The sequence below is a fragment of the Papio anubis genome, chromosome 7, assembly GCF_008728515.1.
Source record: "Papio anubis isolate 15944 chromosome 7, Panubis1.0, whole genome shotgun sequence".
NCBI lineage: Eukaryota > Metazoa > Chordata > Mammalia > Primates > Cercopithecidae > Papio > Papio anubis.
In genome coordinates this window covers 148686615-148710277 of record NC_044982.1, presented here as the reverse complement: position 1 = coordinate 148710277, position 23663 = coordinate 148686615, and the positions used below count along the sequence as shown (strand labels likewise).

The following is a 23663-nucleotide window of genomic DNA, read 5'->3' as shown; positions in this document are numbered from 1 at the left end:
GTTCCTCTCAGATTAATGGTAGCTTTCCTTTAAAAGCCTTCTCAGTGAATAAACAGTGCACTTTAGTAGTAGTTCTGATGTAATAGTTATGTGAAAGATAGTTGGCTGAAAACTGTTCTGTAACCATTTTGCCTGTGGATCACATCTTAGAATCCTCTACCTTAGATGAATTCTAGAAGTGAGATTCTTGGCCCTCATATATCCCATATGTAATTTCATGCCCTTGAGGAAAGAATAAATATTGAGAAGAGGAGTATATGACCACTCATGAGGCTAATAAATACAATATTTTAATGAGTGTTTATAAGTCAGAATACTGATAACAATAGTGAAGAAGATGGCCCTTGTCAGTTATGAGAGAACCACTTTCACAGAAAACTTTTCCAGCCGTTGATTTACAATTACAGGTACTAAAAATAAGCCTTGTTACAATTCCCAGAAGGTTATATACTTTACTCTTTTATTTTTATTATTTTTATTTTTTATTTTATTTTATTTTTTTAGGAAAGAGGGCACAAATAAAAGAGCAGGCTGCCTGGGACTTGTTCAAGAAGACATCATTTTGAGTAACTGGGTCAGTGTTTAGTCATTCACTCACTCAGTGATCCTATGTTGCTTACCTGTAAAGCATCTTTATGATGCCCACAAAAGGTGGCGTTTATTTCCTGGCTTATCCTTTGATACTCTAAATTGGAGCTTTCCAACCTGCGTGCCATGAGTGTCTGGGGCCTCCAGACTGCCTTATGTTATTGTTGTATATGTGCCTGAGGAGAGAAGAGTTGAAAAGCACTGCTCTGCATAATTGGCTTTCATGCTTTATGGATGATTGAGAAAGAAAGAATTTGAAAGAAACACCAGGGGTTGGTGTTGTAGCCTAAGGAAGTGAAAGTACTACCTTTCTTTGAGACACTTGGGGATGGAATGATCATTGTCAAGGACAGATTCTGAGAGAGTCTTGGCCGGGTGTGGTGGCTCAGGCCTGTAATCCCAGCACTTTGAGAGGCTGAGGCGGGCGGATCACGAAGTGAGGAAATCGAGACCATCCTGGCTAACACAGTGAAACCCCATCTCTACTAAAAATACAAAAACAACAGCAACAAAACAACAATTAGCCAGGTGTGGTGGCACATGCCTATAGTCCCAGCTACTCGGGAGGCTGAGGCAGGAGAATCGCTTGAACCCGGGAGGCGTACGTTGCAGTGAGCCGAGATTGTGCCACTGCACCTCCAGCGTGGGCGATGGAGCGAGACTCTCTCAAAAAAAAAAAAAAAAGAAAGAAAGAAAAGAAAGTCTTACTTGATGTGTGTGAGCTGTAGCCTCTGTTTCCTTCTAAATCTTTAAAGCCTTGATTTCTTCGTTTAATTCTTTAATGCAAGTTAGTATTACCTTGGAGCACATACAATTTAAATTAACTAAAATTTAACTGTTTGTACACTTGTGTACATTTGTGTACATCATAGAGTTCCACATTGCCTATTTAGTTTTTATTAGATATAATGGTTCTTTTCTGTAAGTAGGACACTTCTGTCTTACATTTTATCAAAATGTTTACCATTTGTACAGGTTATTTGACCATTTTTAGCTGATACATGATATGTGACATGTAAATTTAAAACACTGAATTATAATACAGCTTAAGATTTTTTAAGTTTCTGAATTAACTAGTAACAAAATGTTTGCTAAAATATTTACTACTAAACACAGTTTTTAGTTACGGGGATCTAAAGTAGTTTTTCCTTAGTTTATTTAATAGATAATAAAATATTATAAATTTGCCAGTATTATTAAAATTTGCTAAAGCTGTGCTTTTTAAACCATATTATGGGCTAAGGTATGACAAAAGAATAGGCTGAGTAGAAAGATAGGAGTCTTTTAAAATGCCTGAATTCCTGAAAATGCTCTGTGGGGACAAGAAAAAGCAAGGTTATAAGACAGTTACCATTATAAACTTAGAGTGACAAAGGTAATATTGAAATGGAGAAAGGAAAAACCAGAAATATTTCCAGTTTAAGAAGTTGCCAAAGAGATTAAGGAATTGTTTTTAGGATTAATAAGTAATTAGGTTGTGGATAAAATTGTTTATAGAAATTGAAGTGCCTTTAAGATAATGGTTCTATTGTTTAAAAAGAGTGTGTTTTAAAAATAAGGTTTCTTTCCAGTTACTGTAGCCTAAAACAAAATTAGAATATTTCTTTTCTAGGAAGAAAATAATGTGGTTATAATACACCAGTAGCTTTATTAAAAATGAGACTCACCCTTTCTATCATGGGGGAATCTTAAAAGACCAGGGAAACATCTTTCTGCCTTGGGTTGAACTTTATCGAAGTGCAGAACAAGAATTTCCTGCTAAGCTTTTCCACTGTGCCTCTGAATTATTCCTTTGTGAAACTTCAGTCCTACAGAAGTGCTCCTCCACTAAAAACCAATTGCCCTAACTAACTTTTCCTTAGGATTCAGCCTTCCTAGCAGTTTTGTTTCTTGAAAGATACTAGTTCTCCTATTCACCATAATACTGCAGTTAGGAAAAGAATGGGAGTGGGAGTAGAGATAGTGGAGTATTGTTATTGTTCCTTATTTCCCTTACAAGTTATTACTCTATCACCCACATGTATAAATCCCATTATTGAATCTATGTAGCATTCAAATCAGCATCTATTAGCTTTCATTTTCATCTACTGATCTTAACAATTTCTTCCCAAAGCCAGATTTTCTACATCTGAGCCTCATCATCATTCTTGGCTACTTTTCTTTGCAGTCTCGACCTTCTGGTCTTCATTTCATCAGGCTACTTTCCTGGATCTGGTTGTTACCCAGAACTGTTCCATTTGAGGAATTTTATAATTTCCTGTCGTTTCTTTTTTATTCCTGTCCTACTGCTCTTTAATTTCATATCTTTGCTATTACATTGTGCCTCCAATTTTTTCCTTAACTAGATTCCTTCTGGCTTCAGTATTTTTTTTATTGTTTTCTTTTTTAATTTAATCTAAATCTTTTCAGTCAGTCTCTGAAACAACCCTTTCATTCATATTTCAGTAGACGATATGTTGCTAAAGTTTTTTTTAACCTTACTTGACACTAAAGGAACGTCATTGAATCCTACAGTATTTTCTTTTAATACTCTTTTTTTGGGCCAAACACGGTGGCTCACACCTGTAATTCTAGCACTTTGGGAGGCCGAGGCGGGTGGATCACCTGAGGTCAGGAGTTCGAGACCAGCCTGGCCAACATGGTAAAACCCTATCTCTAAAATATACAAAAAAAATTAGCTGGGCGTGGTGGCGAATGCCTGTAATCCTAGCTACTCAGGAGGCTGAGGCAGGAGAATTGCTTGAACATGGAAGGCAGAGGTTGCAGTGAGCCGAGATCGCACATTTTGCACTCCAGCCTGGGTAACAAGAGTGAAACTCCATCTAAAAAAAGCGAAAAATCTTTTCTCTTTAAAGGTGAGTTGTTCATTCATGCAATAAATATTGTTGAGTGGCTGCTCTGTGCTAAGTACTGTTCTAGGCACTGGGAATATGTAAGTGAACAAAAATAGAAATCTCAGTTCTTAAGAGAATATACATTCCAGTGAAAGATAAATATTACAGTAAGAAAACAGGAAAATGATATGCTAGACAGTACTAAGGGAAAAAAACAAATTAGGAAAAGGGAGTATAGGGGAAGATTTTTGGTGGGGATGGGGATTGGTTAAAATGTATGTAGACACAGTGACCAAGGAAGGCCTTACCAAGAATGTAGGTAACATTCATGTAAAGATTATTTATATTGTGAATAGGGTCTCATATTTTAGTTTGTATGTTCAGATTTTCAAATTTTGAGTATTCTGAAAGTAGAATAAAGTTATCTTGTTTCAGTTCGTATGTTAAACTGTATCATATCTTGAAATTGTTTGGATTTGGTGAATGTTCTCAAAATGTGCATCAACAATAGTTATAAACTTAGGAATTATCAGTGATCCCTCCATTTATTCAAACAGATCTTCTTTATTCTTGATTCTGTTTCATTCTTTTAATCTCTACCCCTCTCATATCTTTCCTGCAAATAAGCCTACTTTTTTTTTTTCATTGCCCAGTTTTACCTGGCTCTTTCTAGCTTCTGTCTTGTTTACCATAATTAAATTTCTAAAACTTAGGTCTAATACTCTTTTAGGATTCACCACTAATTTCCTAGAGACAGTTTCATCTCCACATAGAAAATGTTTATAATCTGGCTCTGTCCTCCTTTGCTTTAATCTGTCTGCCTTTTTTCTCAAAGGTGATCATTTCCATGGTATTGCCTTACTGAGTTACTTGTAGTTCATCAGAAGTACAATGCATAAGAAAATGCCCTTCCCCTTTTACATTAATAAATATGGTACTATACAGATAGCATATTGAGAGATTATGTGGAGTAGAGAATGTTGATAAACATGTTGCTAATGCTCAGAAAACAATAATGGCAGGAAACAGTGGTTTCCTTTTTACCGTCATAGATGGAAAAATAGGAAAACTGGGTTAAAGCACCTTGGGCAAACCAATTTTGCTGTGAAGAATTGGAATTGAGATAAATGGTAATAATAACCAGTCTAGAATCCTGTTCATTTCATTATTAACCCATTGAAAAGGTAATAAATTATGCATTAATTACTTTCTGTGCAGCCATGAATTTTGTAGTTTTCCCCAGCGGTTGTTTTGCAACAGTTAATTATTTAATATTGCTAGTATACCTTGAAGAGGGGGAAAAAGTCTGCCTATTAGCATTTCTGTTTTCTTTCCCTGGAGCCTTGTGGGAACTGGTTCCTGAAAATCAAGATTTAGAAAATGTCCCAAATTATTATACCTTCCTGGTTACCTTTATTTTCTCATTTAGCTTAACACTTTCACCTTTCTTCAGCGTACTCTTCATTACTACATTTCCTCTTTCTTCTTTCAAACCCTGCATTTGGCATCTGAAATATTTCCTCTTTATAATTTATTTTAAACTAACATCATTACATTCTTTAGTTATTGCTTTTCACTGGTTGATTTGGTCTGTCAGCCTCATCAATATTATCGTGGCTTCATCGTTCTCTTTTATACATGATTGTGGTATATTTCATAATTTATTTCACATCCTTTCCATTATCTTCCAATTGCCATTAAACTGTAATAGCTTCCATCATAGCTAAATTAAAGCCCAAACTCTGACCTCAAATTATTGACCATACTTATTAGCTTTCCAAATGTTTCTGCATTACTTTTGTTTTATTACATTCTAAATTATAATTTGAATGTGTCCTGCTTTTCATTGAGTGGTTGACTGTTGTATTCCTTTGTTTAATCAACCACTGAGTGCCTTCTATGTGCTTAACTTCCTGTGTTAGTTTCCTTGGGCTGCCATAACAAAATAACGTAGACGAAATGGCTTAAACAACAGAATTTATTTTCTCACAGTTATGGAAGATGGGAAGTCCAAGGTATTGGCCAATTTTCTGTTTCTGGTGTGGGCTGTCTTCTTGGCTTTCAGACTGTCGCTTTCTCAGGGTGTCCTCACATGGTCTACGGAAAGAGCTCTGGTGTTTCTTCCTCTTATCAAAACACTAGCCCCATCAGATTAGGGCCCCACCTTTATGACCTCATTTAACCTTTATCATTTCCTCACAGGCTCTATTTCCAAATGTGGTCACCGTGGATATTAGGACTTTAACATATGAATTTGAGGGGAGCACAAACCCTTCAGTCCAGAGGACTTCCTATTCCATTCTACTGTGTCTGTTGATTGTCAGTTGAGTAGTATTCTATGATGCGCATGTACCCTCTCTAAATTATTGTAACTTTGATATGAAGTTGATTATCTGCTAGTGCTAGTTTTTCTCATTAGACTTCTTTAACTTTTGTGGGGAGGGGTATATTTTTGCTTATTCTTTCAGAACTCTAGACAGTTTATGTTTTTTCATATATAGGTACATTCACTTAAGTTTTTTCTTAGGGATATAAAAATGTGGCAGGGGGCTATTGTAAATGATATATTTTAAAAATCATTTTTGGTATCTTTTGAAGCTCTTCATGCAGCTTTTAGAATAATATTAGACAGTATTGGTGCGATAATATCTCTTTATTTTCTTTGTGAATTTAAAGGAATTTCTAATGTTGCACAGATAAGTATGATGTCAGCTGTTGTCTTGAGATGTCCTTTATCATGATAAGGAAGTGTTCTTACGTTCTCCGCCTCCCCAGACTGGAATTTGGTGCTAATTTTTATGAAATCTGGTTTTGCAAATGTCTCACAGACTTTTTAAATTGAAGTTTTTGTTGATATAAGTGTAGATTATTAATTGCTGTTGTAAGAAATAATAAAAAGAAATGCTATGTACACTCTACCCTGTTTTCCCAGTGGCAACATTTTGCCAAACTGTATTGTCATATCACAAGGAGGATATTTCTGTTGATACAATATATCATATTCAGATTTCCTCAGTTACTTGTATTCACTTTTGTGTGTATTTAAGTCTGTACAGTTTTATCACGCTTTCACTATCACAGACAAGATGCAGAACAGTTTAACAACCACAAGAATCCCTTCTTTCTGTTGATTTTATCACCACATCTATTTCCTTTTTGCCATGCAACCACTGTTCTGTTCTCTCAATTATTTCTGTAATTTTGTCTTTCAAAAAATGTTATACAAGTGTAATCATAAGTATGTAACCTTTCAGGATTGACCTTTTTTCTTTCATGATCATTCTGTGAGGGTTCATCCAGGTTATTGAGTATCTCCAGAGTTTGTTCCCTTTATTGTTGAGTAGTAGTCTGTGATATATATTTATATGACTTATTGAAGGATGTCTTGGCGGTTTCCAATTTGGGGCTAAATAAAAGGTTGCTGTGAACATTCACATACATGTTTTTTTTCTGTGAATGTAAGCTTTATTTCTCTGGGATAAATGATCAGGTATGCAGTTGCTGGGTTGTATGGTAGTTGCATATTTAGTTTTGTTAAGAAACTGCCAAACTTTTTTCTAGAGTGGGTTTATCATGCCACATTGCCACCACCAGTTTATGAGCAATCCATTTCCTAAGCATCCTCACCGGCATTTCAAGTAGCCACTATTTTTTGTTTTACTCATTCTGAGAGATATGTAGTGATAATAACTTACTGTGGTTTTAATTGCATTTTTCTGATGGCTGATGATCATCTTTTCATTTGATTATTTGTATAATTCCCTATAAAAGGTGGTGACATTCTTGTTTTTTGACCTCTAGTCCTTGCCATATTTCCAAGAGGTGCTGGTGGAGTCCCAGTGTATCTCACCTCACATTCCCTCATCCCATGGCATTCTTGCTTTCTAATCGTTCACTTTTGTTAATAGTTACAGGTCTCTAATGGTTTTCTGTTTAATTTTTCAGTTAGTTTGGTAAGTTATAGATTTTTAGGAAATTGGCTTGTTTCACATAAGTTTTTGTATTCAGGGTCATAAAGCTTTATATTGTATTCTTTATTAATTTTTAAATCTTTACTTTTAGTTTTATCCTTCTTTTTCTTCCTAACATAGTTTATTTGTACTTTTTCTTTTTTTCTTGTCCATTTCACTGGTCTTTGCAACTAATCAACTGTTGGCAAGGATACTCTCAAGACCTTTTGTATACCTTTTACCTAAATTCACCAGTTTTTAACATTTGCCACATTGAATGTATCGTTTTTCCCCTCTCCCAACACACACACACCCACACCCACACACACACAAAAAAAACACTTTTTTTTCTGAACTGTGCGATGTAAGTTGCATTACAGCCTGCTTTTTACCCTAATTGTTAGCGTATTTTTCCTAAGGACAAGAATATTCTCTTACAAAATTATAGTATATTTTTCATATTTAGGAAATTAACATAAATACATTACTTTAATCTACAGTCCCTATTCCAGTTTTTACAACTCTCTGTGTAATGTTCTTCTGACAATTTTGTTTCTTCAGTATAAGATTATGTTGCATTTAACTGCCATAGCTCTTTAGTCTTCTGTAAAATGGAGCAGTTCCTCAGTCTTTAATGACATAGACATATTTAAAGAATACTGGGCAGTTACTTTATAGAATGTTTCTCAATTTAGATTTTTCTAGTATTTCCCGGTGATTAGATTCATATTATTCATCCTTACCCACAATATCATGTAACATCTTGTGCCAGAAAGTAAAGTTGTACTCAAAGGATGAAATCTTGTTGAAAAGACACAAGTCAGCCTGAAGGAGTTCCCTTTATCCAATTAAATTAGGATAAATGATTATAATTCATTGACTAAAACAGGAATTCATATTATCTATATTCTAAACAAGCAAGCAAATGGGGGAAAAGTAGTTCTTCCTTTCTGTAGAATTTTTTTAATGAATTCATACTCTTTAAATTCTTAATACTTTTTTGGGGTTTATTATATTCATTTTTAACATTTTAAATTGGACATTGAGTTCATTTTGTTTTCAGATTTTTATTTTCACTCTAAGCTTTTTAAACTGCAAATTTCCTTTTTGGCTTCTTGTTTTGGATTGTTGCACTACACAACTTTTTATATGGAGTTAATTTCATTATCTTTTAGTTCTAAGGGTTTTCTAATTCTCATGCTGATATATTTGATTCACTTGTCATTTAGAAACAGGTATAATTTCTTTCAAAAGAACAGGTATTGTAAATTAAAATTGTATTGCATTGTGTTTAGAGATTATAGGCTATGCGATAACAATTACATTTGTCAAGATATATGTTATATTGTGGGTAAATGATTAATTTACCTAAGTCTTCCACATATTTTAGAAGAATATATTTTTCAGGTAATTCATACAGGTTTCTGTGTGTGTCCCATAGGTCAGACATTTTAATGGTGGTATTCAAATCTGCTTTATCTTTACTAATTTTGTGTCTATTTCATCTATCAATTATTGAGACATATATTTAGGTGTCTTACTGTGATTATATATTTGTCAAGTTTTTCTTGTGTTCTTTTATTCTTGGTTAATAAAAATATATGGATTATATTTCTACTAATTGAACTTTATTCATATTACCTTTTAGCCTAAGAGTCCATTTTGCTTATTACTCTTGGCATCCACCAGCTTTTCCCAATATTATGATGTCAAGTTTAATTCTAGCAGCACACTTTTTCATATCCTTGTAGTCATGTGAGGCTCCAGTTAAATTTTATTCCTCTATTGGTTGTTTGTTCTAATTTTTATTATTTGCACACTCATGTGTATACTTTCTCGCCTCATTTATTTCAGTAGGAACTAGGTAGGAGTGTGGGTTTACTGGAGTATGGAAACTGTAGATACTGGTGTTCCAGTTACTATCTTTTTGAGTGAAAATAAAATACGTATGTATGTCTGACTGTCGAATATTTGATCTCTTTTGTAACTTGCTGGTTTTTTGTATGAACTATTTAGTCATTAAAAATAATGTGTTAAAATAATGTGCCATAATTATGAAAATATGATACCATTTTCTTTCCTTCTTTCCTCCTTTATTCCTTTTTTCTCCCTCCTTCCCTTCCTTTTGTGGTAGCTGAAGGTAACTGAACTGCTATTGTATGAGAATCACTGCCATTGCTGCTTCTGTTACTATTTTTTTTTCAATTTCTAAAGTCCCACTCAGCTCAGAACACAGTGTTAAGCACAAAGTTATATTAATAGACAATTGTAAAAACATGTATTTGATAAGATAATTCTATATAGAATGTCATAATGTATTTCTTGAAGGGTACAAGTTTTTATATCATTCAGAAAATTAAAGTTCATAATAAGAGGCAACTATTTGAGAGATCAGTTATTGACTTTGGTTATCAAGTAATTTAATTTGAATTTGGAATTATTATTTTAAAAATGAAATTATTTTTCATTGGATTCAAAGGTATTTCAGAAAGTTACTAGTAAAAATTTTTATGTCTGGTTACCAAGGGTACTACTTCTTAGATAACACTATTTGTGAACATGTAATTATCTACTTGTAAGGTAGCAACTATAATATAGTACTTAGTAATTTGAAAGTATATATTTAATTGTACTCTCTTCTTCCAAATTATTAATTGTTATTAGTGAAACAAAAATGCACGTACACCCATTTTTGGCTTGGTCTATTTTAAATGCTTCTGGCGAGCAACACAGTTATTTTACGATGGGAGTTTTGCTCTATATTTCCCAGAATAACTTGGAATAAGTCTTCAGAAGTTGTAGTTATTTAGTAACCACAGTTTCTCCCCCTTTTTTTCCCTCTGTAAATTCTTACCCTGGAACTTTTTTCAGATGAAGGAAAAGGGTTGGAGATTGAAGCATTTTTACAGCCTTTAGAGTCCATTAACTTAAACTCCTCAGAATTTGTTCACATAAATTCTTTGAAGTGCTTACTACTTGTATCTGTCACTCAAACACCTCTGTCTCCATACTCAAAAATCATCACTTCATAAATGATCTCCCATCCTCACATAGCAAGTAACCTATTGTGGGGTAGTGGCATCACCTAGTTACCAACATCACCATCACTACTAAGATGTATTGAAGATTTACTGTGTGTTGGGCAGCATTTTGAATACTTTATGTATTAGCTCATCTAATTCTCAAAAGTCAGCTGGATGGTGAATGGTAGAGACTGGATGGGACCCAGCAGGTGTTGGCTACAAAGCCTACAAGCTTAACTAATTACTATACTGAATTCCTCTTACACAATAGTAACAGTTTTCTTCTTCCTTGGGAAGTGAATGTGTCATGCTCCTGCCCTATTCTATTTTTCATAGCTTAAGCATTATTTTGAACACTTTTCACTCATATAAAAATCCATTTTTGTTAAACACCTTTCTTCTTCCGCTATCCCTTAACCTGGTGTAGTATAAGGAAACCATTTGTCTTCCCTCTCCCTTCATCTGTATCAGATTTTAATAAATTTATATCAACAGTATTTTCAGTTTTCTTGAAGTCCAGAGTTCACCTGTTTATCTGTATTTTCGTAAATAACGTCTGTTTAATGTGAACAGACAAAAGAATAAAAAATAAAAATAGATTTTATAAGTTGTTTTTTTCGCTACCACTGGATTGAAAGATCTTCTTAAAATACCTGTGGTTCCAAAAATATTTACCTTGCTAGTAAAGAATTTAGACTTGTATGTCTTAAGCAAATTAGATTTGTTTAGATCTGTGTTGGAATGCAAAGTTGTGCTACCAAAAACACCTACATGTTGTATTTTCCTCCTTTATTATTATAGTCACTTTCCTAGAGCTGGCTCCAGCCAGTGTATCTGCAGCAATTATATTGTACTCCAACCTGGCAAGATCTGTTTGTATGTAAAAGTCTGAATTTTTCTTCATGCGGTCAGTATAAACATTTAAGTGCTATTGAATTTGTTGCAGCTTTTTCTAGTTTAAAATTTTTCATTTTATATATATGTGTGTGTGTGTGTGTGTGTGTGTATATATATTTTTTTTTTTTTGGTAAATGTCTGTATTTCTAATCCCAGTGCATTTATAGATGATCAAAAGTTCAAAAAGTTCTAGTACTAATACTAAAACATTACTCTAATTTGTTCTTTGTCAACCAGCCGCATTTTTAATGGATCAGTGAAGGGTTATTCTTGTCACATTATTTTAGCAACCTATTCTTTATAGTTACTGTTGATTGAGTCCTACATTTAATATTTACTTTACAGTAGCTGTCTACACTTCTGATGTCTTTCCAGTTTATTAATATGAAGTATCTTTTGAGTAAAAAAGAGGGTGAGGCCACTTACTGGTTGGCTTTTAAATTTATCTTTACTATCTATTTTATGAATGTCTTTCATTAATATAGTGGGGGCCTGATGAAATTCACACCTACAGCTAATTAATACTAGCAAGAAGTTTGTTCAGCTTTTAATTAGAATTAGGTATGTGTTCCAATACACTGAATATTTTTAAGATTATGTTTTCAATAGCTTCTGGCAATGGCCTTTAGGATAGTCTTAACAAGACTTAGAATTATTTATTTCCTTTTGCACCATGTCTTGTCTTACAAAGAAGACAAGACATTAATTGCCATTGGTAATTAGCCTAACTTCCTATTGGCCAGAAATAATGTATCCCTTTACCTCATTTCTCCTACAAAGTAAATAATTCACTTGGTAATATGGGATTGGTTGTTTTTAATCTCTTGTCAAAGATGTAATTGCTATTTTCTACAGTTTGCTAATTATGCCCATCTCAAATATGGTAATTCAGCATTGAACTCTGCTTCCTGTATGACTGTTGTTACTAATATTACTGTTATCTTTTAAGATACAGAATTAATACAGTGAAAACTACATTGGGCTAACGTCAGAACTTAGTGTTCTGATATAGTTGAGAAGGGACATTGAAAATAGGCAGTAGATTTCAGTAATTTTAAGAATCCTCTATCCCTTAAAATTATTTTTGCTTTTCAGGAATGTAGGTTTAGTTCTGATCAGATGATGAGTAAACATCTTCTGAGGCATTCTTTTTCTTTGCTTTCTTTTTCTTTCTTTCTTTTTTTTTTTTTTTTAACAACTTTCAACCCCATTGATTTTTTTTTTTTAAGTTTGAAGTAGATAGTTGGTATCCATCTCTGTTACTTAATCAAGGTGTACTATCCATTGTCTTTAGTGTGATTAAAGTACATTTTTTAAAATGCTACTTAAAAGCAAAACAACTTTCTAATATATTATGTCACTTAGATAAATAAGAAAATATTGTACATTGCATAGGGAACCTGTGAGAATTATGTAAATGAGTGATAGACTCTTCTAGGAGGCATATCCTAAAAAATATCTACAAAGATGTTGGGCAATTGTGCCAACAGATTACCTTTTTTCTGTTCCACTGCCTGTTCCAAAATTCATTTTAGCAACTACCATAGAAGTTTTTACCTAAAGGATAATCAGTTTTATGCTACATTAAATATATAATACCAACAGTATTTTCTCATATTTTATAGATAGAAGTAAACATGTTGAGATCTAGTTTATAATTAGTATGTTTTTGTACTGGTTGGTACGATATTTAAACTCGGTATTTTCATGACTTTTCGGTGGAACACATTTCTGCATAGGTACTGATGTGAGTCAAAGAGCTAGTTCATTAGCCTCTTCATTTCCTCAGTGCATTTTAAAGCTGATTTTTATTGATTTATTTATAATTTCATCTTTTAGATTCAAGGGATACATGTGCAGATTTTGTTACCTGGGTATATTGGATAATGCTAAGGTTTGGGGAATGATGGATTTTGACACCCTTGTACTCAATAGGTTTTCAGCTCTTACCTCCCTCCTTCTCTTTCCCCAGTGCCTATTATTGCCATCTTTGTGTGTCTGAGTATCCATTGTTAGCTCCCACTTATAAGTAAGAACATGTGGTGTTTCGCTTTCTGTTCCTACATTAATTTGCTGAGGATAATGGCCTCCAGCTATATCCATGTTGCTGCAAAGGACATGATTTCATTCTTCTTTATGGCTGTTTAGTATCCCATGGTATATGTTTTATAAGTATATATGTATCACATTTTCTTTATTTAATCCACCGTTGATGGACACCTAGGTTGATTCCATGTCTTTGCTATTGTGAATAGTGCTTAAACTTATTTTTAAAACTACTTTTTCTTTGAGTTTTGGGACGCTCTAAACAATAGATGCCTTTTGAAGACGAGATTAGGGTAGATCACGTTGAAATTTTATTTATCTGAGAGTTAATAGTTGAAAGTATTAATTTTGGAAAACAGAAGAGGGGCCTAATTCAGTAATATTTTCATGTATTAAAAATTAATTTAGTGGTATTATATATTAAAAACTAGAATCAAACTGTTCTTATGTCCTCCCCTTTTTAACAATTCCAATTTAGCATTGTTTTACAAAATACTGCTTTTCCCACTGTTTATGGATATAGTAAAAATGTTGCAGTAATTTCTGACACTAACATTTACTTCCCCTTGAATTCTAGAGCTTAATCCTGAATTGTTGTTGTTGTTGCAAAACAGTTGTAACAAATATTTAATAGTAAATCTGTGTAAAATGCTTTAGCAAAGTGCTGACTCATAAAAGTTCTGGATATATGTACATTCCTTTCTTGTTTTGAGATGGAGTTTCACTCTTGCTGCCTAGGCTGGATTGCAGTGACACAATCTTGGCTCGCTGCAACCTCTGGCTCCCAGGTTGAAGTGATTCTCCTGGCTCAGCCTCTTAAGTAGCTGAGATTACAGGCACCCACCACCATACCCGGCTAATTTTTGTATTTTAGTAGAGATAGGTTTCACTGTATTGGTCAGGATGGTCTCAGACTCCTGACCTCAGTCGATCTACCTGTCTCAGCCTTCCAAATGGCTGGAATTACAGGCGTGAGCCACTGTGCCTGGTTGTTAATTCTTTTGTAATACATGTAGAGTCGTCAAAGTATAGGAAGCAAAACTCTTGAGCGAATTTCATTGCATTGCCTATAAACGGGCAGGACTGAACCTTAGTCACATTTTTGGTTATTTCTGAATTAATAAAAGTTACTACCAAGAATTTTATATTTGGTGGTATGCTGATAAAAGGTTTAGCAATCAGCTTTCAGGAGGGGACACAAGTCAATGATTTATAGCATTTACATACCTCCACCATGGCTGCTTTCAGTCAGCATGCCATCATTGCATATGGCATTGGGAAGAAATGAGCAGTAGTGTGGCATTACATAGTATTTCTACCATACAGATACGACAGACATAAACTACCTCAAGAACATAGGTAATTGTGAAAATAGAGTAAAATAATTTGGAACTGATGAGTTTTGTGTATTATTTTATTTTTAATGTAATTTATTTCATTGTAGAGTTATATATTCTAGCTTTTTAACAATGGCTTCCAAAATTCCTGAAAATTTAATATCTGGCTCTTGGGAGCCAGTATAAGCAGACTCTAGCAGACCTCCCCTCCAAAAGCATAAATTAGAGATTCCTAGTCCATGATCTATGAATGAGTTCCTAGGGAAGTGCATAAAGCCTGAAAGTTTTTCTGAGGAGAAGTATTGGTTTAGTACCTAATGTTTGTCTGCGACTGTAACTTAAGGATTTGGCAAATAGACAAAGATCAGCTCATGCAGGGCCTAGTAGGTCATAGTAGGAATTTTAGTCTTGAAAGCATTGAAAAGACATTGAAACTAGGAAGTGGTCCAGCAAAGTTGCTATTTTTATTTTAAGAAAAATTATTACTCTACCTGCAGAGTAGTGTAATTACTAATAGTAATTCACTACTACTAGTAATATATGAGGGGATCATCAGCAGTGCATGGAAGAGATGTGCAAGTGATAATGGTGATTGGAAAAGAGTGGAGGTAGTGGAAAGATAATCTTTCACCAAATACCAACTGAGCATTTATTATGTGTCATGTGCTACTATGGGTTTCATTTGAATTATTTTTAATTATTTCCTCCTATTTTCTTATAGGGGATTCTTAAAATAATTAAGGTGTGTAGTTCTAGTCTTTTTATTAATTAGATTAATTGCAAAGATCACTGATAGATCCACTTCTGTTTTATATAGTAATAGTGACAACTAACATTAAGCATATTGTGAATATGATGAAAGACAAAGGCCCAGGAACGAAAGATTGAAGGGACCTTATAACTGTCCTGGAATGGATCCTACACTGGAAAGATTTTTAAAATGCTATAAAAGACATTATTAGTATAGTAGGCAAAAATGAAACATGGTCTGTGGAACATGGTCTATAGATTAAAGTTCTGTGTTGATTTTAAATTTCCTGAATGAGATCACCATACTGTGATTACATAAGAGAACAGTATTGCACTTAGGAAATACACTCAAGTGTGTATTAAAGATCAGTAGAACATAATATATGTAACTCCTTTGAAAGAATTCATAATAAATGTTTATACATGGACATATGCATAGAGAATGTTAAAAAGTAATGTGATAGGTCTGGATAAAGGGCAAACAGGAATTTTCTGTGTTATTCTTGTTACAGGTGTTTCTACAAATCTGAAGTACTTTCAAAATAAAAAATTTAAAAACCAAAGGTATATTGCTTCATACATTGCATGAAGCTCTTTACATGAATGCACATTCGGTCATTCCACTCTAAGCTCTGGGATATTTTAATACTGCAATTTCTATTTTAGAGATGAGTAAACTAAGGCTTTAAAAAGTTAGGTAACTCACTTAAATACATATTTTGAGAAAGTGGCAAAGAGTATTTGTTTTACTGCCGTGACCGTTAAATTCTTACACAAAATATAAATACATCTTTTAAGACATTTAGGAAAATGACTTTATTTTATTTTATTTTGTTTTGTTTTGTTTTTGAGACAAAGTCTCACTGTGTTGCCCAGGTTGGAGTGCAGTGACCTGATCTCAACTCACTGCAACCTCCGCCTCCTGGGCTCAGACGATTCTTCTGCCTCAGCCTCCTGAGTAGCTGGGATTACAGGCATGTACCACCACGCCCAGCGAATTTTTTATATTCTTAGCAGAGATGGCATTTCACCATGTTGGCCACGCTGGTCTCAAATTCCTGATCTCAAGTGATCCGCCCGCCTCGGCCTCCCAAAGTGCTGGGATTACAGGTGTGAGCCACTGCCCCCAGCCAAAAATGACTTTAAAAAATTAAATTTCATTACTACCAACCCCCTGCCTCTTTCCTGGAACTAATTCCTGATATATGCCTCCAGAAATTTTGTGTGCAATGGGAGTGTATATATGTGTGTATTCTTTAAAATGGGAGTATAATAAGCATCCTGTTTATAATGTGCATTTTTTTATTCCATCTTAATCTCTTTAGTGAGTGACTTCGTGAAGACTTTATTTAAAATATTAGAAATTATTCATTAAAAAGTAATAGCTTTTTATCACCTCAGTTTGTATTTATGAGCTACATTAGATGCATTTGATACATGTATATTAATTTTTGGTATTTGGCTTTTGTCAGGTGGTTTTGGAATGTATGCTTAAAAAAGACCTCATTTATAATAAGGTCACTCCAACATTTCACCACTGGAAGATTGATGACAAGAAGTTTGGTCTTACGTTTCAAAGTCCTGCTGATGCTAGGGCTTTTGATAGAGGTATCCGAAGAGCTATAGAGGATATTTCTCAAGGTAAGTATTCTTGACTATTTTCTTAATTTATTTATCAGTTATATATAGTAGAGGTTATCTTTCTTAAAGTTGACCAAAAGTAGTTTTCACACTTTGACCATGTCAGCTTTTGTGATATGTGACCTGGCTTTGAAACCTCACAATAGATGAAGAGAAAATAATAGACTCCTTAACCTGATTTGTATTTGTCACATCATAGTCTATGTCAATTGCATGTACTATCTTGAATAGTCCATCAACAGCTGACTTCAGATAATTCAAATGTTTTAAAATAAAAACTTGAAGGAAGGGGGACTAGAAATATACAGCTGTGAGAATCCCAGTTGGTATTCTACTTGTGTATGTATGACACCAGTCACATCCTTTTTTTGGGTAATTATATAGAACTTGTAATATTCAAATGTATGTAGACTGTAGTTATTCCACGACAAAAGTCTTTACTTTATTGATTTCATTATTGAGGATTGGCAGACTTCCAAACCTCATCTATTCCTTTGTTATCTTTTCAGTCTATTAAAATGTTAACTCAAAAGCATACAGGTTTTGAAGGGAAGAATAATGTTTTTTTATTTAAGACTGACTTATGCTTACTTAAAAATCACATTAAAACCCATTTCTTCCCATAAAGGTAGAAATATCTAAGACTTGATTTTTTTTTCTAATTAGGAAGGAAAATTATTTCAATTTAACTTTCTGTATGAAGTAACTGAAAGTGTGCTAGACTACATTGTGATTTGTGTATTTTGAAGATGTCATTTTAATAAGAAAATCTGAAAACATAAACTATGAGACCAGTCACAGGCAAGAACATGGAAATACGTTGTACAAATCTCTTTTGATAGTGCATGAAACTGTAGTTAAGTAATTTATTTAGCTACTTTAAAGGATTGGAATTTGGTAAATGAGTAATTTTTTATTCTGATCCAGAAAAAATTACTATGAAGTAATAGTACCCATTTTGTATTTATTGTAAGACCCCATAAATTCTCCCTAGATCAGTGTTCTTAACCTTGGCTACACATTACAATCATCTGGGAAGCTTTTGAAGCTTAAAATGACTTAGTCTCCACTCCAGACCAATTGAATCTATCTGGGAAATGGAGTCGAGTCACCCATTATTTTTCACAAACTCCAAGTAAGTTCAAATATAGTGAGGAATTGTTCTCTAGTCAAGTAATTGTAATTTGAATTTGAAGAAAAAAAATAAGAAACTTAAAAAAAAAAAAAATACATGATACCCTGTGCCTCATTCCACAGAGATTCTGATATATTTTGGTTTGACGCCATACTCTGGCATCAGTGTATTTTTTGACAATTCCTCAATTGATTCTAACTTTTAGCAAGGTTTGAAGAACCAGTGCTTTAAAGAGAAAAATATTATCCATGGCTGCTGGAATTTATATGATTTAAAGTTTTGAATTACTTTTAAGCTTATGCTCATGTACCATAACAGTATACTTCTTTCACTAGGATCAAATAGATTGGGTTTAATGTTTTAAAAAATGATTTACAAGGAGTAGCTTACAAACTCCCAGGTAGAATAGACTATAGTACTTAGTCTGCCTTGTTATTTTTGAACATTGAAAAACATTAGCTAGCATTATCATCGGCTGTTATATAGACTTTCAACAATCTCAGATTGCTTTTACTTGACCTTCTGTGACAAAAAGATAAAATATGCTGCTCTTTCAAAAGGGCACATTTCTCCTTATCTCATGCCTACTCCATGCTAAGCTGTGCCTCTCAAGGGTAGCATGAACTAAGAATACTAGGACAAATCCTTTCTTATTAGTTTATTGAAACTAAAGGTACCCTTAACAGCATGAAAATCTGTACAGAGACATTGATGCACAAAAGTCAGTAACAACAGTTGGCCTTTAACTATCAATAGTGGATTAAAACTCATTTGTTTTCCATCTTAGCTAAAGCAACTAAAATCCTGGCTTTGGGTACTAAATACTGTTTCCTGGGTCAAAGCATTTAGAAAAATTGAATAAATCGCATCTTAGCATCACCAGAGCAGTGTAATTATAATCTGCCTAGTAATTGGCAGTATTTGGGAGAAACTAGGGGCAGGGGGTGCTAGAGATAGTATACTTTCAGAGAAAACATCTCGTTAGTTAAGCAACTGGAAATTTTCCTATGGAAGAAGGAAATAATTACATTATTCTCCATTATTCTAACGGGCAAATATAAGTGGCCAGTATCTTAATTGCCAGGCAATCCTGAAAGATCTCTGATTAGTCTTTTCAAGTATTATAATGACATAATCAATTAGTCATTAATACTGGACTCTGAGACAAAAATTCTATGCTTAATTAACCTTATCTATTTTCTTAGGATGCCCCGAATCAAAAAATGAAGCTGAAGGGGCAGATGACTTACAAGTAAGTAACGGCTTGGAAGGAATTTGTAAACATAAAGGATGTGGAAGAAATCACTAGCCTTATTAAATAAACTTATCAATTGCTAAGAATATTTCTAAGACACTGTATTTGTCAAATTTCTCCAGAAAAAAATAACCAATACAGGTTGAGCATCCCTCATCTGAAAATTTAAAATCTGAATGTTCCAAAATCTGAAACTTTTTTCTTTTTGAGACAAGGTCTTGCATTGTTGCTCAGGCTGGTCTCGAACTCCTGGGCTGAAGCAATCCACCCACCTCCCCACAATGCTGGAATTATAGGCCTGAGCCACTGTGCCTGGCCCCAAAATCCAAAACTTTTTGAGTATGGACTTGACACCTCAAGTAGAAAAAATTTACACTTGACCTCATGTAATGAATCACACTAAAAATGCAGCCAGAATTTTGTTTCATGCCTGAAATTATTTTAAATCATGTATAAAATTACCTTCAGCCTGTGTGTTATAAGGTGTATAAACATAAATAAATTTCATCTGTAAAGTTGGGTGCTATCCTTAAGATGTCTTATTATGCACATACAAATATTCTGAAATTTGAAACAGTTCTGGTTCCAAGCATTTCAGATAAGAGATACCAATCTTTATATGGAAAGTAAAGTTTCTTTTTTTCTTTTTTTTTTTTTTTTTATTAAGGAAGTGGTTCATAAGATTGTGGGCTGGGTTGGCAGAATGGGCAGGCATGCTGGAAATTGGCACAAGTTGGTGTTGCAGTCATGAGAAGGCTGAATTCTATTCTCTTCAGAGGACCTCAATCTTTTTTCTTATGCCTTTCAACTAATTGCTTGAGGTCACCCACATTATGGAGGATGCCTAACTGCCATATTATAAGGACATTCAAGCAACACTATGTAGTTGTTCATGTGGTGAGGAACTGAAGCCTTCAGACAACAGCCATATTAGTGAGCCACCTTGGAAGCAGGTTATTCAGCTCCAAGCAAGCCTTAAGATGACCAGTTGTGCCATGTTTTCACTGCAACCTTATGAGGGACCCTGAACCAAAACCATCTATTTAAGCTGCTCTTGAATTCCTGGTCAACAGGAACTGTGAAATAATAAATGTTTGTTATTTTAAGCCACTAAATTTGGGAATGATTTTTGACTGATACAGATTCTGGAGACCTGAAAATGAAGTGCTGCTGCAACAAATACTAAAACATGGGAATGACTTTGGACTCAGGACTCAGACAGTAAATAAAAGCTGGAAGGTCTTTGAGGCGAGGTTTAATAAAGTTCCGAAGAGACTGTTACTGGAAGCTTAAAGGTCTTTGGATAGAGCGTCAGTGAGGGTTTAAATGAAAATGAAGAAAATCATATTGGAAAATGGAAGAAAGGGAATGTTTGTTTAGTGTCTGAAAGCTTAGCAACGATGTCACCTGGCAGTAATGTGGGAAACAGAAAATATACCCAATGTACTGGGTGGTTAAGCTAAGGAGTTTTCAAGCAAAAAGTTGAAGCTTTTTGTCTGATTTCTTCTTACTGCTTATGATAAAAAGTAAATGAGAGAAGTAAACTAAGGAAGGACTCCTAAACAAGAACCCAGGACTTCGCTGGTTTTGAAAATTCTCAGTTTCTCAATATGTCAAACGGCTAAGATTAAGAAATGGCTTCTAAGCAAAGATCAAATCCAGGGCCTTCTCAGAAAAGCATTGTCTAAGGATGTGAGTGTAAATTCCTTTGTTAAGACCTCAGGAGGATTTAAGATGAACCTCAGAGAATCTTTCAATTAAAGTAATAGGTCCTATAAGAAGTGTAAATGTATGTCACATAGCAGAAGTTTAAGGTTGAGAAGAGTTTTTCTCATTTATGAGTGTGCTTTTTATCTAACGGAGTGGACCTCTATAAGATTCACAAAGTTTTTTGACGCATTATATTGGCAGAAATACCACCTTTGATTGAAGAGGGGCCCTTTGAATCCCCAAAATTCTACTTGCAGGAAGCAAGTTGAAAACTATACAGATGCAAACTTGGCCCACCCTTCAATGAAAATAGAAGGAAATTAGAAATTAGAACCAAGATCTCAAAGGCCAGAGCCAAGAGTTATGAAAAATTATTCCCAGGTCCTAAGTTCCACTCTAGGAACTTCCAGTGTTGCCACCTTGATTTCAGAATTACGTGCACCAATAACTATGTTGTTCCTCTCATTTTTTCCACTTTTGAACAAGAAGGTCACATGGCAGTTATCCTCTGCCTGTCCTACCATTGTCTTTTGGGTATGTGTTGGGCAGATAATTTGTATCTTTAGTTCCAGATCATCAGATTGAGAGAAGCGATATATATTCAAGGAGCAGCATTTAAGGAACTACATATACCCAGGGAGTTTCATCTGTACCTGCACCTGTTTAGAAGACGGCATCCTAGCTTTGAAGATGTTGCTGTAAAAAGATGAGACTTGTAGGGAGTCATGGGAGGGTAGAATGTATTTTGAATATGAGAAAAATATAAATAATTGGTGTTCAAAGAGCAGTGAATTATGGTCGTTTTAAAATATGGAAATATTTTATACTCCTTTCTTCACTGGAGTCTAATTCCCCTCTTCCTGAGTATAGGCTGTTCCTAGGGACTCACTTCTACCAAACGGAATGTGTTGAAGTGTGACTTCTGAGGGCAGATGATAAGAAAATTTCTGGCTTCCATCTTGCTTTCTGTCTTGTATCACTCTGGGAGAAGCAAGCTACTATACATGAGGACACTGAAGGAAATGTATGAAGAGATCCATGTGAGGAATTGAGGTCATCTGCCAACAACCAGCAAGGAACTGGAGCCTTTTAGCAACAACCACGTGAAGTGAATCATCCTGAAAGCAAGTCCTTCAGCCACAAACAAGCCTTCAGATAATTACAGCCACTGCCAGTCTCTTGACTAGAACTTCATGGGGACTATGAGCCAGAATCACCCAGCTAAATTGGTCCCACATTTCTGACTTACAGAAACTATGAGATAATAAATGTTTGTGTTTGAAGCTGCTAAGTGTTGTGGTAATTTTTAATGCATCTATAGGTAAAGAATGCACAAGCAGAAAGGGAAGTTTAACTTTTTCTTAAGATGATTAGAATGATAGCTAATTTTTTCAGAGTTACAACTGCAAAAGAAAACTCTTAAATTTACTTTAGTACCATTTATTTCATTTATGATGTTCCAAAGGTTTAGAACGTCATTCTTCTTTTGAAATGTATGGGAAGTTGCAGTGTGTTATGATTTATCTAGCTACTTTATTAGGAATAAAATACATGTTAAGTTTCATAATTCATCTTATGGGCTTGACATAAATAAATGTTTTGAATACAGATTATGGTTTAAGGTAGTGTTTATATCAGGTTTACTTCATTGGCAATTGTTTACAAAGACAATATAGTTTAAAAGAATAACGCATTATCTAATTTTTTAACACAATAAAAGTAATGATAATGTTATATTTAAATAAATGTTTTGAAGGTATTAAATGCCAGAGTGGAAATCCTCTCTCTTTTGAATGTTCATTAATTAATTCAACAAATATTTGAGTACCTATTTTTGTGCCAATAACTTTACTAGACATTTCCTTCATAAGTTATTGGACAACTTTCTGCTTTCAACAGCTAATGTCTTCATCAGTTATCATAAGTCAACAGAAAGAAATTTACCTTTCTATTTCATATCTGTCTTTGGAGGGTTTTATAACAGATCATCATTTGAATTTGAAATCCTATCTTGTTCATCTTTTATTCCTGATGTGTAATATAGTGCTAATCACATACATAATTGGCATTCAAGAAAAGTTTTGAGGAAAAATCTTAAAAATTAAGATTTTTAAAAACCTAATCAATAATAAGGTATTACTGTTCTTTTCATTTAGTTTCTTTCTTTGACTATTTTAATGAGGCAAATGAGAGCTTTTGGTTTTTTGTTTGTTTTGAGACAGGATCTTATTCTGTTACCCAGGCTGGAGTGCAGTGGCATGATCTCAGCTCACTGCAGCCTTTGTTTCCTGGGTTCACATGGTCCTCCCACCTCAGCCTCCCGAGTAGCTGGACTATAGGCACGTACCACCACTCACAGCTAATTTTTGTATCTATTTGGTAGAGACAGTTTTGCCATGTTGCCCAGGCTGGTCTCAAACTCCTGGGCTCAAGTGATCCACCCACTTGGTCTCTCAAAGTGTTGGGATTATGGCATGAGTCACTGTGCCTGGTCTGG

General features: G+C 34.2%; 1 protein-coding gene across 2 annotated transcripts in view; it reads left to right on the top strand.

Annotated features, from left to right (window-relative positions):
- SPRED1 (sprouty related EVH1 domain containing 1) overlaps window positions 1-23663 on the top strand; it is a 103976-nt gene that overhangs the window by 50642 nt on the left and 29671 nt on the right. Inside the window, exons 1-3 of one of the 2 annotated variants that reach the window (XM_009209889.4) lie at window positions 3388-5741; window positions 16898-17066; window positions 19407-19453. In XM_009209889.4, coding sequence (XP_009208153.1) covers window positions 16913-17066; window positions 19407-19453 — 201 coding nt within the window. In that variant the 5' untranslated portion in view covers window positions 3388-5741; window positions 16898-16912. Of the gene's footprint in view, window positions 1-3387; window positions 5742-16897; window positions 17067-19406; window positions 19454-23663 lie in introns of those variants that run through there. The other variant, XM_021940405.2, reaches the window with a different exon arrangement.